This window comes from Sapajus apella, unplaced genomic scaffold (genome assembly GCF_009761245.1).
Source record: "Sapajus apella isolate SASKATOON/1434 unplaced genomic scaffold, GSC_monkey_1.0 scaffold53, whole genome shotgun sequence".
NCBI lineage: Eukaryota > Metazoa > Chordata > Mammalia > Primates > Cebidae > Sapajus > Sapajus apella.
Genome location: NW_022436993.1, coordinates 12739049 through 12754689, shown reverse-complemented (window position 1 = coordinate 12754689; position 15641 = coordinate 12739049). Strand labels below are relative to the sequence as shown.

Below are 15641 nucleotides of genomic sequence, written 5' to 3'. Positions count from 1 at the left end.
AAAAAAAAAAAAAAAAAAAAAAAATGACAGCTTTCCACATTGAGAACTAGGTAGTTTAAGATGATCATTTAATGAGACATTATTTCCTCTCCATGGTATCTCCTCTACACTTAATTCTTTAGTTCCAGTGCATTAGGAAATCAGCAGCCTGAACTCTTCTTCCTTCTTGCTTAACAGACCATAAATTCCCCAAATTTCAAAACTTACTTGCCTTGAGTTCAGTCTCATCCAACTACCAACGGAAGAACTTTAAGAGCCTTAGGAGAAAAGGAAAGACTGGTATTTCCAAACAAACTCCCTCCTTTCCCTAGCCCCTGAGTTCCATGAAATCTCCATCACTCATATTCACCTCCTCAGATACATGAGTCAGTTTTTAGACTCCCACAAATAATTCTTTTCTGCATTAAAAGCTTCACCTGTTACAGCTTCAAAAACTGCAAGTCATTCTTACTTACATCCGGAAGTCTGTATAGCTTCATTGTTCTCTGTAAAGTCATATTTCTACTCAAGTGAGAAAATTTCACTTCTACCAATTTTCTGGGGTTTAGTGATCGATGCCAGTATCTGAAATACAATAAAGGTTTTTAAATCTAACTGATTTCTAACTCTACAAGTTTCACTTTGTCTCAGCTTGGCTGTTACAGAAGCATTTACTGAATATTTATGTTGTACTAAACAGAAGCCGTCATCCTATGTAATCATTTTATCAGTCAATTTTTTTTTTTTTTTTTTTTTTTTTTTGAGATGGAGCCTCCCTCTGTTGCCCAGGCTGGAGTGCCGCGGCTCAATCTCAGCTCACTGCAACTTCTGTCTCCCGGGTTCAAGTGATTCTCCTGCTTCACCCTCCCGAGTAGCTGGGACTATAGGCACCTGTCACCATGCTTGGCTAATTTTTGTATTTTCAGAAGAGACAGGGTTTCACCATATTGGTCTCGCTGGTCTCAAACTCCTGACCTTGTGATCCGCCTGCCTCGGCCTCCCAAAGTGCTGGGATTACAGGCATGAGTCACTGCGCCCGGCCTTTATCAGTTAATTTTTAATCTCTAAAATACATCCGGAACACCTAGTTATGGTCCTCTGGAGTTTATGAGCTTTCATCTTTTTCACTAAAGAGGAATCTTAAAATTGCAAAAGAAAAATTAATCAGCTGGCCTGATGGCTGCCAGCACTTTGGGAGGCTGAGGTGGGCAGATCACTTGAGGCCCAGAGTTCGAGACCAGCCTGGCCAACATGGTGAAACCCCTTCTCTACCAAAAATACAAAAATTAGCTGAGCATGGTGGTGCATGCCTGTAGTCCCAGCTACTCAGGAGGCTGAGGCAGGAGAATTAATCGAACTCAGGAGGTGAAGGTTGCAGTGAGCCAAGATCAAGCCATTGCACTCCAACCTGGGCAACAGAGCGGGACTGTCTCAAAATATATATATTAATCATACCCAGGTCTGCAGGTGTTTAAAGACCATCACGGATTCTAAAAAAGGCAAACCAGAAAGTTTAAAAACATGAAAATAAAACCCCTAAATTAGTAGCCTTCACTTTTACAGACTGCAAACCAAAGAAAACAACTTTTTGAGAAACGAGCTTAAATTCTTAAGTGATTCCAGCTTGGGCTCTGGGATAAATGATCTGTATGAAAATATACCTGCAAAGTCTAGTATTCCATTTACTTAACGAATGTAATAATTTAATAGGATATAGTAATTTTAAGTTTCATCCTATTTGAGTCAATAAAAACAGTGGTTGGGGGATGGGGAGATAAACTCTGAGGTTTTACGAACAGGTTAGTCTTGTGGCAATCTGATCATTTTCTCACTGAAATAACCTTTGAAAGCTTGGCTAGTGCCGATGAAGTTGTGAAAACAGAGCTTAAGTTTTCTTTGAACAAACAAATACATCTAAGGCTTTTCAATGGATGCTTATCAGACTTTTAGGACACTTTGGTGGTGCTGCAAAGGATGGCAGAAAACTGAGCCTTGGGGTGAAAAGAAAATGGTACAACATTGGAATTTTCAGATTATAACGTCCTACGCTTCCCATGCAGAGACAGTACTCATCTTTCACATGGAATAGACTTAGAAATACAGACTCTGCATCATTAGCAGGAAAACATCAAAAACTTTTTTGTTTTTTTGGCTGGGCACGGTGGCTCACACCTGTAATCCTAGCACTTTGGGAGGCCGAGGTGGGTGGATCACCTGAGGTCACGAGTTCGAGACCAGCCTGGCCAACATGACGGAGACCCTGTCTCTACTAAAAATACAAAAATTGGCTGGGTAAGGTAGTGGGTGCCTGTAATCCCGGCTACTTGGGAGGCTGAGGCAGGAGAATCACCGGAACCCAGGAGGCAGAGGTTTCGGTTAGCTGAGATCATGCCACTGCATTCCAGCCTGGGCTACGGAGTGAGACTCCATCTCAAAAAAAAAAAGAAAAAAAATTTTTTTAAATCATGAAGTAGCAAATGATATACCAGAAATACAGCAGAAAGAATACTGAACTTGGTGATTCTAGGTGCTAGTCTCTATCTCTGCTTCTAACAGAACCGTGGTGAGGCTCAACACATTTGACAAAGGGAGGACCTGAGGTAGGGATGCAGTTCAGGTACCTGCACGTGGCCACTGGCTTAGGAAGAACCACTCCCGCGGTGTATACTGCCTGGAAGATCCCTTCCAGGTTCACTCTTCTGGTGATCTCTCGGATTAGCACTGGGGCTACCCGTTTCGACCTCAGTTTCTTATGAACACAAAGAAAGTTGATTTCTACCATCTTCTTCACACTAAGAAATAAAGATGTTAAAGATTAAGAGTCAAAACAAGATTAAAAATGAAGAGTCAACACATTTTAAAAAATACGATACCCAGGAAATACCCAAAAATAAGAATGCAGGCTGGGCACAGTGGCCCTCGCTTGTAATCTCAGCACTTTGGGAGGCCCAGGCAGGTAGACTGCTTAAGCCCAGGAGTTTGAGACCAGACTGGACAAAACTGAGACTCTCGTCTCTACAAAAAAAATAGAAACATTAGCCAGGCACGATGGCACATGCCTGTGGTCCCAGCTACTTGGAAGGCTGAGGTGGAAGGATCGCTTGAGCCCGGGAAGTCGAGGCTGCAGTGAACCATGATCACATCATTGCACTGCAGCTTGGGCAACAGCGTGAGGTCCTGTTCCAAAAAGGGAAAAAAAAAAAAGAACATGAAGGAAATCCTTTTATTTTTTTTTTTTTTTTTTGAGTTTTGCTCTTGTCGCCCAGGCTGGAGTGCAATGGTGCGATCTCAGCTCACTGCAGTCTCGGCCGCCCAGGTTCAAACGATTCTCCTGCCTCAGCCTCCTGAATAGCTGGGATTACAGGGACCTGCCACCATGCCCAGCTAATTTTTGTATTTTTAGTAGAGGTAGGGTTTCACCATGTTGGCCAGGCTGGTCTTGAACTCCTGACCTGATGATCCACCTGCCTCAGCCTCCCAATGTGCTGGGATTACATGTGTGAGCCACTGCGCCTGGCCCGAAAGCCATTCTTTAACACAGTTTAAGAAAAATATTCTACCACTTAGACATTTCACAAGTTCACACGGAAACACTACTCCCCATATATCCCCGCCGAAATGACTGCCATGCACGGAGGCTCCAACCCTCTTGTTCTAAATACTTTTTAGGACTTTGGTCCATTATAAGTTTTCACATTAGAAATTGGATCAGCTGTGCCTCTTTAAGCTTCCTCTCTCTCTCTCTCTCTCTCTCTCTCTCTCTCTAGCTTTTCCTTTTCTGAGATGAGGTCTCACTATGTTGACCAGGCTGGTCTCAAACTCCTGGCCTCCAGCAATCCTTCCATCTCAGCTTCCCAAAGTGCTGGGATTACAAGCGTGAACCACTATGCCCAAGCCCTCTTTCACTTTCTAAAGCTGTTTTTCCTATAATGTGTATAATTACAGTAATAACTGGGTCATCCCGGTGCAGGATCTCATAAGATGTGGCTCTGGAGTGTGATACAAGCCACCGGGATCCCTGAGAGGGGCCTTGAGCAGACCAGGGCTGGAGCTGCTCTGAGCTACGACCAGCCTCGTAGATGTTCAAAGCCTGCTCCCGGCTCTGCTTCCAGGTACACATTTCGTCACAAAATATTCCTTAAGATCAAATGCTTTTTGCAGTAAATAAGCTAATCTAATACACTGAAAAGTAAAGAGACCAATTACTATGACGTCTTTGACTTTCATGGCTGGATCTTTGACTTTCTGGACTGGAGACCCAGAGTAAAAATGCAATGTATCCTATGGAGAGAAAGCTTTATCTCCCCTAAAAAAATTTTAAGTGATTTTTTTTGTTCGTTTTTGAGATGGAGTCTTGCTCTGTCGCTCAGGCTGGAGTGCAGTGGTATAATCTCGGCTCACTGCAACCTCTGCCTCCCAGGGTCAAGTGATTCTCATGCCTCAGCCTCCCAAGTAGCTGGGATTACAGGCGCACACCACTATGCCCAGCTAATTTTTAAATTTTGAGTAGAGATGGGGTTTTGGCATATTGGCCAGGCTGGTCTTGAACTCCTGACCTCAAGTGATCTGCCAACCTTAACCCCTCCAAAGTGCTGGGATTATAGACGTGAGCCACCGAGCCCAGCAAAGGCTTTGTTTATTCTGATACATACATGTGTGTGCATGTATGAGACTGAGAGGCAGAGAAAGAAAAAAAGAAAAAGAAACCACTGTCCTTTATTTTTGTTCACAGTCCAATATTTTTTTTCTTTACTACTTAATAAACTTTATTTTTTAAAGCAGTTTTAGGTTTACAGCAAAACAAGAGAGTTTCCATAAAGCCTCTGTCTCCAAACATACACAACCTCCCTGACCATCAACAGCTTACTTCAGTAATTTTTTTTTTTTTTGAGACAGAGTTTCATTCTTGTTGTCCAGGCTGGAGTGCAATGGTGCCATCTCAGCTCACTGCAACCTCCACCTCCTGGGTTCAAGCGATTCTTCTGCTTCAGCCTCCTGAGTAGCTGGGATTACAGGTACATACCACCATGCCCAGCTAACTTTTGTATTTTTAGTAGAGATGGGGTTTCACCATGTTGGCCAGACTGGTCTTGAACTCCTGACCTCAGGTGATCCACCTGCCTCGGCCTCCCAAAGTGCTGAGATTATAGGCATGAACCACTGCACCTGGCCTGCATTCAGTAATTTTTAAAGGCCTATTCTAAGTGCAATTCTTGGAAAAGAAACACATAAAAATGGTATGGACAAGCTTAAACACATACCTGTCATAAATCCGAATGTTTGCTGGAATGGCGCTTATGAACCCGACCAGTTTTTTATTTGAAGACACTCTGACCCCACAGTGCCACTGCAGGAGCCAGCCTGGTGGACGCAGAGCCCTGAGGTCACAATAGACAAGAAAACAGGCACCAATTATTGTCCAAGAATACAGGAACAGGCACGGGAGTCCCCAGTTCAACAGCACCTATCCACGACATACGTGACCAGCGAAACTTACCACAATAGGAACTCGGGTGAATAGTCAAAGCGAAACATATCGTCATCATCTTCCACGTAATTCTCATTTAACAACGTGTATAACTCCTTGAGCTATAAGATAAAAGAAGTGTCCTATCCATGGTGCTCAGAACCAACTCAGAAGCAACCTGTGTGAAGGCAGGCGTTGAATTTAAGAGGTTTTTACTCACTCACCACTTCGGCATTACTCAAGTCTAAAGTGTCCCACATAAAACCCTGTGGCAAAGAATATGGTTCTTGGCGAACGTTGTCTTTATCTGGTTCAATTGCACCATGAGATGTTATGACTTCATCTGAACAGGGAGAGAAAGAGGAAAAAGAAAGGCAAGAAGAGAGAATATTTAATGACAAAGTATTTTAACCATCCAAAGTGGTCAGTGACATAAGCAAAATCAGACTCAGGGCCCTTGGGTTTCATATAATTTTTTTTTTTGAGACAGTCTCGCTTTATTGCCCAGGCTAGAGTGCAGTGACACAATCTTGGCTCACTGCAACCTCCGCTTCCCAGGTTCAAGCAATTCTCTGCCTCAGCCTCTTGAGTAGCTGGGATCACAGGCATGCACCACCGCACCCCGGCTAATTTTGTATTTTTAGTAGAGACGGGATTTCCCTGTGTTGGCCAAGGCTCGTCTTGAACTCCTGATTGTAGGTGATCTGCTCACCTCAGCCTCCCAAAGTGCTGGGATGACAGGTGTGAGCCACCACGCCTGCCCTGGGTTTCATAGAATCTTTAAAAAGATGCTGTTACATTAACTGCCTTTGAACTGAAACAAGAAAGCTAGGCAGTGGTGTGAAATAATTGCTGTTTCATCAATTATTTTTCTTTTCTTTTCTTTTGAGATGGTGTCTCACTCTGTCAGCTGGGCTGGAGTGCAGTGGTGCAATCCTGGTTCATTGAAGCCTCAACTCCTGGGCTCAAGTGATCCTCTTGCCTCAGCCTCCTGAGTGGATGGGACTACAGGTGTACACCACCTGCCCGGCTAATTGTTTAATTTTTTTGTAGAGATGGAGTCTCACTATGTTGCCCAAGCTGATCTCAGATTCCTGGGTTCAAGTGATCCGCCCATCTCAGCCTCCCAAAGTGCTGGGATTATAGGTGAGAACCACCATGGCTGGCCTATTTTGCCAATTAAATAAAAGGAGAGGCCAGGTGCAGTGACTCACATCCCAGCACTTCAGGAGGCTGAGGCGGGCATATCACCTGAGATCAGTAGTTCGAGACCAGCCTGGCTACATGGTGAAACCCCGTTTCTCCTAAAAATACAAAAAATTAACCAGGCGTGGGAGTGGGGGCCTGTAATCCCAGGTATTCCGGAGACTGAGGCAGGAGAATCACTTGAACCCAGGAGGTGGAGGTTGCGGTGAGCCGAGATCGTGCTATTGCACTCCAGCTTGGGCAAAAAGAGTGAAACTCCATCTCAAAATAAATAAATAAATAAACAAACAAAATAAAAGGAGAAATCCTTTGTCAGACAATGACAAAGACGATATTACAAGACAAAACTTTCTCTGAGTCTCAAGGCCTACAATGCAGCCTTATCTACACACCGCCGTAAGCAACGTAGGTTTCACACGCCAGCCTTGGGAGCTTTGTTCTTTTTACTGCATTTCTACAAACTGGGAGAGGCAAGGGCAGCAGTGACCTCCACCCCCTCCCGGCAAAACCTGAAAATAATTTCAAGGCTGGTTACTTCTCCTTGTCCGAACCCCTAGCAGCACAGTGCAGGCCATCACAATTCCTAGTGATTTCCACCAAGATGTCTTTTCTAAGTCATTCTCTGCAGAGCTTCCCAACACGGCAGGACTGAAACCCAGGTTCTTCCCCATGGCCGCTGCCTGCCTCTCCACACCCTCCCTGCCCCCTGCTCCTAGTGATCTGGCCATGCTGCCCAGGGCTGGCCTCAGCTCAGGGCCTTCCTGGTGCCTTCCCTTGGGTTGAGGCCCTCTGGTCCCCAAGGGACTGGCCCCTTGGAATTCTCAACAGAAGCTACGTGTCATGTGTCACTTTCTCCCAGCATCTCTTCCTGACTAAAGCCTTTCTCTACCTCAGTATGTCGCCCCTCCACTCCTGCCTGGCCACCTTTTGTCCTTCATTTCACCACTGTTTCAAGCTGTGTGTACTGGGCAGTGCGGGGCATTTAATAACAGACAATCAACAGACACCTGCTGAATGAGGGACCCTCGGGGCCCAGTCCTTCCATCATGGAACCTTACATACATTTTTAATACTCCAGGCCGGGCACAGTGGCGCACGCCTGTAATCCCAGCACTTTGGGAGGCCAAGGCGGACAAATCCTGAGGTCGGGAATTTGAGACCAGCCTGACCAACATGGAGAAACCCTGTCTCTACTAAAAATAGAAAATTAGCTGGGAATTGTGCATGCTTGTAATCTCAGCTACTCAAGAGGCTGAGGCAGGACAATTGCTTGAACCCAGGAGGCAGAGGGTGCAGAGGGCCGAGATCACACTACTGCACTCCAGCTGGACAGCAAGACAAAACTCCATCTCAAAGAAAAAAATACTCTAATGGGCTGGGTGTGGTGGCTCATGCCTGTAACCCCTGCACTTTGAGAGGCCAAGGCAGGTAGATCACCTGAGCCCAGGAGTTCGAGACCAGCCCAAGCAACATAGTGAAACAACATCTCTATAAAAATATACAAAAGTTAGACTGGTGTGGTGGTGTGCACCTGTGGTCCCAGTGACATGGGAGGCTGATGTGGGAGGAGCACCTGAGCCCAGGAGGTGGAGGAGGCTGCAGTGAGCTATGATCATGCCACAGTACTCCAGCCTGGGTGGCAGAGTGAGACCCTATCTAAAAAATAATAATCATAATAATACTAGTAATGTTGCAAGTGTGGGGAAATTGGCTGTTTTTATTGGGATAGAAATTGAACTAAAATAATTGTTACCGAAAGCTCATGCCACCACCTAATACTGACATTTTAAGAAGAAAAATATTCCTTTTGCATAGATTTCAAATCTGTGGTATGAAACAAATGACATATGCGACATTAACTCTCTGTGTTTGTTTTTCTTTTCTTTTTTTCAGGTGTGACTCCAGACAGCATCCAAAGAGGAGATTTCCAGTCTCTTCTCTGGGTTTTATGGAGACTTACTGTACCCTTCTGTGTTAGCCTCTTAAAGCACTGGGTCAACCTTAAAAGGGCACAGGAAAGGGCGTGTGTTTGTCTGTTGGTGTTCATCCAGCTTTGTTTCTGGGGAATAAAAAAGGAAAGCAGAAAAGCATACCTAGTTTAGGTACCGGTTGTGTGTCCCAAAACTGGTACCTGTGCTTTGCAGCCTCGTCAATGTTCCTGACTGGGCCCTGGCATGCGGATAGCAGCTCCATTGCTCTCTGGATGTCCTGCAACTTCTGCATGGGGACACTGGGATTCTACGACAGCAAAGACAGATACACAGAACATGAGAGAGCGGCCGCTGGTCTTAAACTCGGGCAGATGCACGTGGATCTGCCTCAGAGACCACAATCCCTAAACACTAACAATCCTCTGCGAAGCCCGGTCAAGGCCATGGGCTTGCATGTTATACATGAAAATAGAAGCAAAACTTCTGTTAAGGGTAACAGTTGTAGAGTTGCAGTGGGGCTGTGGCAGTTTGGGGAATCTAAATTGAAGCATGCTTTGCTTCAGTTTCCCATCCATCTACAAATTGTCCCCAGTATTACTCCTCTGGGGGAGACGTGCAATGCATGCATGACTGTCATCCAGCAGCCAGGCAGCCACGAGACTTGGGGGCACTGTCAGGGTAAATGCTCTGCAGAAGCAATGAGGGGATGAGGGAAAGAATTTCTAGAATGGAAACACAGAAGAGAAGAGAGGGGAGGGGAGGGGAGGGGAACAGGGAAAGGGAGGGGAGGGGAAGGGAAAGGAAAAGGAGAGGGGAGGGATAAAGGGGAGGGGAGGGAAAAGGGGGGGGGGAGGGGAAGGGGGAGATTGCAGCGAGCTGAGATGGCACCATTGCACTCCAGCCTGGGCAACAAGAGTGAGACTCTGCCTCAAAAAAAAAAAAAAAAAAAAGAAAGAAAGAAAGATGGAAGGAAGGAAGGCAGGCAGGCAGGCAGGCAGGCAGAAGGCAGGGGAGAGAGAGAAGGGGTGGGGGAGGGAGGGAGAGAGAAGGAGAGGGTGGGGGAGGGAGGGAGGAGGAAGGAAAGAAGGAAGGGAGGAGGGATGGAGGGAAGAGAGAGGGAGGAAGGGAGGAAGTCAGAGGGAGGAAGGGAGGGAGGAAGGAAGGAAGGAAGGGAGAGAGGGAGGGAGGGAGAGACGGAGGGAGGGAGGGAGATCTGAACTCAGTGCTGAACTGGGATGAAAATGATCAAGAAAGGAAATCTCTAATCATGCCCCTTCCTCCTGGCCACAACCTGCCCTTCTCCTGACCCTCCTGATCCTCTGGAGACAATCTCTCCCACCAGAAGGATGAGCAATTTCCTCTGTACTTCAGATCCTGGGCAACCATAGCCTGTTGTTCCCAAGCCAAGTGTTGGAAACTGGACTACTTTTTAGGTAAGCAGCACCTTTAAATTCTAAAGTTCCTTTCTGAAAGCCAGTACTCCTGCTGCCTCTTGAAGATTCCCCAGTTCTTTTTTTTAACTCCTCAAATAATGTAATAATATATGGAACATGAGACTATTTGAAATGAGAGGGCAGTGCAGAGGACTGAATATGGAAATCAATGACTTTTTTCAATATGTCAAATTACTGAGAAATTGTAGAACGTTGATACCATGCAAAGAATATTCTTCACTGTGATTCAGAAAGTGGTTAGAAGTTTCAGAATCCTTTGGTTTTGCTGTATGTCAACACAGAGTGGACACCGTGGAAAGGTACAATCAACCCTTAGAAGTTTATAAACAGCAACTCTGGACTTCTGCTCACTTGGAATCTGAAATCTGTGGTCTGGAACAAATAATTTTACCCTGGGAAGCTTACTCATCTTACACAGTACAGAACAGGGTTTGTTTCATGCAAACACTGTCCAGAACCCTAGGGAAACAAAGTTCTGAAGTCGAACTGGAGGCAGGTGAAAGTCTTCTTGTCTCTGCTTGGAAGTCTAACAGCACAATCCAAAATGGCCACAGTTTTTGTAAGCTGTTTATCTTACCTTTGATTAACACCAAAATCATACAGGTCCTACCTTAATGACACATAAAATTTCACAAAATACTTCTCCTTTTCTCCTTATTACGTCTTTGGGTGACTTCTTTTCCTTGGGTGTCTTTTAAGTCTCCAACATTAAAAGGAGCAAATTTCTAGCAAAATGAAATTCACGTGTATCTGAACTCCAACAACACATCTATTAGAAGACCTTACAATTGAGATCACCGAATAGTGACCTAATAATGCTTAACTGTGCCTTAGCTTAGCTTAAATTGTCAAAGTTGAGGCCAATCTTACAAAAATACATCTACAATGACTATAATGAATGTCATGGTCATTTTTCTTTCTTGATTTTTTTCCCCTTGATTTCTTTCCTGATTTCTGAGTTAAATCTTCTAACACTAATATATCAAACAAAGTATTTTGCAACAGGCATGACTCAGCACCTTTGTTCCATGTGGCACAATGGCCAAAATAACCAGCTCCATGAGGAAGCCTTCAGAGTGGCTTATCTTAGAAGGTCTGCCTAATGAGCTCATCAGGTCGGCCAGCACTCTCTACATGAAATGTCCGTTTGTCAACTATTGACATCCCAACGCTCACTATTTAAATGCTTTCTTTCTTCTTTTCCTTTTCTTTTTTTTTTCTTTTTGAGACAGAATCTTGCTCTGTTGCCGAGGCTGGAAAGCGGTGGCATGATCTTGGCTCACTGCAACCTCCCAGGTTCAAGCAATTCTCCTGCCTCAACTTCCTGAGTAGCTGGGATTACAGGCATGTGCCACCAGGCCGGGCTAATTTTTGTATTTTTAGTAGAGATGGGGTTTCACCATGTTGGCCAGGCTGGTCTTGAACTCCTGACCTCAAGTGATCTGCCCACCTCTGCCTCCAAAAATGCAGTGATTACAGGCGTGAACTACCACATATGGCCCTACTGAAATGCTTTCTGAAAGTAGATGCAAATATACAAAATTTCCAAACCCACAGGGACAAAGCAGGAAGAATAGCTCAGCTATGATCATTTCTTCTGTCCATTCACCTCCCATGGTAGCACCCCCTGGGGAAGAATGAGTGTGCGTTAGGCCAGGTGAGAGGAACATCCGCCCTACACTAACTTCCCATGATTGCGCTCCCATGTAAGAGGCAGGTCTGTTCTCTTTTTCTTCCACATGTATTCTCTGTGGCATACTAACCATTAACTATACTCTTTACCCATTAATTTTCCAAATGTAATACTTTGGAAAAAATATCCAAGTTTTATAACACAAAGAAGCCTATAAGAATCCAGACAAATATCATTTTTATTTTTTTCCTGTGTGTAGACCAGAATATTCTGTAATGCAGTCCACTGTAATTTACAGTGCTATCTAGAGCTGGCATAAACTTAAAGGAAAAGAGCCCCAGATTTTAAAAATGCAATGGAGAAAATCCCATCTTAAGATACTACTGACTTGCTCCTAATTAAGAAAGGAAATTCCCTACTGTGATGGTTAATACTGGGTGTCAACTTGATTGAATAGAAGGATGCAAAGTACTGATCCTGGGTGTTTCTGTGAGGGTGTTGACTGAATTGAAGGATGCAAAATACCGATCCTGGGTGTTTCTGTGAGGGTGTTGATTGAATTGAAGGATGTGAAGTACTGATCCTGGGTATTTCTGTGAGGGTGTTGATTGAATTGAAGGATGTGAAGTACTGATCCTGGGTGTTTCTGTGAGGGTGTTGATTGAATTGAAGGATGTGAAACACTGATCCTGGGTGTTTCTGTGAGGGTGTTGATTGAATTGAAGGATGCGAAGTACTGATCCTGGGTGTTTCTGTTGCCAAAGGAGACTGACATTTGAGTCCGAGGGCTGGGAAAGGCAGACCCACCCTTAATCTGCGTGTGCACCATCTAATCAGCTGCCAGTATGGCCAGGATGTAAAGCAGGCAGAAAAATGTGAAGAGAGACTGGCTTAGCCTCCCAGCCTACATCTTTCTCCCGTGCTGGATGCTTCCTGCCCTCAAACATCAGACTCCAAGTTCTTCAGTTTTGGGACTCGGACTGGCTCTCCCTGTTCCTCAGCCTGCAGACGGCCTATTGCGGGACCTTGTGGGCATGTGAGCTAATACTTAATAAACTCCCATATATATTCCATTATATTCCATTAGTTCTGTCTCTCTAGAGCACCCTGACTAATACACCTACCATATGCCAAGAGATCCCCACTGCTTTGCTTGGCTCTAGTTGCTCATAAGTGACCAGAGAGAGGGGAAAGGCTCATAATTTCTAGATATGGAAGGGATGGGCAGAGACTGATGGTGATGCTGGAAGCAAGAGGAGATGTCCACACTGCAGGTCAGGGACGCTGTGTTTATCTGACGAAGCAACATTTAGAAACGGGAAGGGTATTTCACAGGCTTCTGGTGGTGTCCGCTATGAGTTACCTTGGAAAACTATGTCTAGAGGGTAGAATATTTATTACCTGAGAACCCAGCTGAAAGCTAGGGAGGAAGATTTCATTTTCTTCTCGCCCTGCAGTCAGCCAGGAAAAAAGTGGGGCAAGTCATTTTCCTTCTCAGTGATTCCTGGTCCTTTTGTGTAAAACAGGGGGCAACAACAACAAAACTACCTACAAGGCTCACTTCGTGGAACACAACAGCAACTCTGCATAAGAAAAAAGGAAATCCACAAAGCCTGCAGAATGGTAATAACTACCATACATATATATACGTATATGTATGTATACACATTGTGCGCTGTTTTAGAATGTAAAAACTCTTGAATGAAGATGATCGAACTGGAACCTCAAGATCCAGCTGTGAGTAGAGGGAAGATAAGGAAGGGCTGAAGGAGGTGCAGCCCCGAGCAAAGGCACACAGCTAGTGAGCCAGGGGCAGAGATCAAGCTTTAGGTCTCAGAAGTCACCTCTTGAGCTGTTTCCACAACACCACATGCTACTCACATTTATTTATCTGGAGACACCTCTCACTCTGTCACCCAGGCTATAGTGCAGTGGCGTGATCTTGGCTCACTGCAACCTCCACCTCCTAGGCTCAAGCTATCCTCCCACCTCAACCTCCCAAGTAGCTAGGACTGCAGGTGCATGCCACTGCGCCTAACTAACTTTTTGTATTTTTAGTAGAGACAGGATTTCGCCATTTTGCCCAGGCAAGTCTTGAACTCCTGGGCTCAAGTGATCTGCCTGCCTCGGCCTCCCACAGTGCTGGGACTACAGGCATGAGAAATCATGCCTAGTCTACTCATAATCATTTATTTGTAGGTACAATCATCAAAATCATCTCTGTTTTGTGATATTTCTAATTCTACTCCTTTTCTTTTTCTTTTTTTTTTTTAAAGCCAGGGCCTCTCGCTGTTGTCCAGCATGAAGTGCAATGGCGTGACTGTAACTCACTGCAGCCTTGAACACCTGAGCTCAAGGGATCCTCCCACCTCAGCCTTTCAAAGTGCTGGGACTACAGGCGTGAGCCACCGTGCCTGGCTGATTCTACCCTTTTCACTGTGAGTTTCTTGCATCAAGAGGGCTTTGTGTTTCCCAGAGGCCCAGCACACCGGGTGCCGGGGGTTGGCTCCACAGGCAGGGGTGCCTGCCATCTGCGCCACCAGACAGACACCCACGCAGTACAACTGACCCTCTTCTTGGCCAGCCATCTGCCAACGTGGGGCCCAGCTGGACAACTTCTGCTTTGGTCTAAACTAGGAGAATGTGAGGAACTATTTCCTACCCTTGGCACAAGAACGAAGAGCGACCGCTGCAAACTGCTTTGATTCAAAGTCAACGAGAGACTTACCCACAGCTGCTCCCGCTGAGATCTGCTGCCAGATGGTGTTGTGCTATTCAGGTAATTAGACAGACACCCAGAAAAATTACAATGTGAATATCTTCTGAACTAAAAGTAACCAAATATTAAAGTGTAATTTCAAAAAACCCTAACAACTCACATTGAGACTTTCTTCTAAAACAACAATCTACATACAAATTCACTGAGAAAAGGGAAAAACACGGCAGGTATCCACACACACAGAAAAGCACAGTGTACCCCTTCATTATTTGGGTGCCCAAGTCTGTTTTAAGGAAGCTGTCAAGAGCTTCCAGTTACTACTGCTATTCAACACACAGTCACAACAAAGTCTCTACACATCTGATCCAGCGGGGCGCTACGCTGCGTAAACCCACTCATATGCACGAGAAACCACAGAGGGGAAAAAATAAAACAGAGCTCTCACTTTCGAAGGCTGCTGAATTTTAATCTCCTGGGAATCAGACGCCGAGTCCGACTTGGTGCCTCCAGAATTTGGTTTCTCCTTTTTTCTCTTCTGCTTCTTCTTTTTCTTTTTGGCTCCCAAATACCCTCCAGGACTTCTGCGGGAAATGCAAAGATGGTGAAACCAACCAACAAATGAAAATCATTAAATGAAATTGATTGGCATACAAGTAATCATTTCGCAAAAAACAGATGTTATATGCAGTGGAAAATAACTGTGTTAGGATGTAAATGAGAAATAAAAGGTATTCGAGTTAAGGCATTAACAGGCAACGCAGAAGAATATCGGTCCCTGCTCAGTCATCCTGCAGGTGCTTAGATGTCGCCGAAGCAGGAAGACTGCAGAGAAAAACCACATTTTATAACTGAAGTAAAATTGTTTCCACAGTTATCACTACTCTCCTAATCTACTTTTAAGTCGGCTTTCTGGAGGAGAGATACATGATATAAAAAACTCCATTGTAAAGATCTCTTGGGTACAACAAAACACTAATCTTGAAGCAACAGAACTAAACAAACTGCTTTTCTGCAGAGGAGGAAAGGTTTCCTGATACAGATTTTTGCTAGGAGAGCTAATAATGAAAAGCTCTAAGTGTGCAGCTACAGAGAGACCCTGTCTCAAACAAACAAACAAGCAAACAAAATACAAAGTGCTAGCTTTGCTACTCAACATCTAGGTTATAAAGGAAATTTTCTTTCTACTGGTTATTCATATTTTACAGTAATGAACTTTTCGATTGATTGATTGATTGAGACAGGGTTTCAACAT

General features: G+C 44.7%; 1 protein-coding gene and 1 non-coding gene across 4 annotated transcripts in view; both read right to left on the bottom strand.

Annotated features, from left to right (window-relative positions):
• Positions 1-15641, bottom strand: part of NMT2 (N-myristoyltransferase 2) — a 50825-nt gene that overhangs the window by 19672 nt on the left and 15512 nt on the right. For 2 of the 3 annotated variants that reach the window (XM_032243984.1, XM_032243986.1), the window contains exons 2-8: positions 14835-14970; positions 8746-8890; positions 5671-5789; positions 5477-5568; positions 5241-5357; positions 2601-2771; positions 456-564 (exon numbers count right to left, since the gene is read on the bottom strand). In XM_032243984.1, the coding sequence (XP_032099875.1) occupies positions 456-564; positions 2601-2771; positions 5241-5357; positions 5477-5568; positions 5671-5789; positions 8746-8890; positions 14835-14970 (889 nt within the window). Of the gene's footprint in view, positions 1-455; positions 565-2600; positions 2772-5240; positions 5358-5476; positions 5569-5670; positions 5790-8745; positions 8891-14398; positions 14442-14834; positions 14971-15641 lie in introns of all 3 variants that reach the window. The other variant, XM_032243985.1, reaches the window with a different exon arrangement.
• On the bottom strand, positions 8544-8665 carry LOC116527281. The gene has a single exon (XR_004258471.1). It is a non-coding gene; the product is annotated as a small nucleolar RNA SNORA26 (small nucleolar RNA).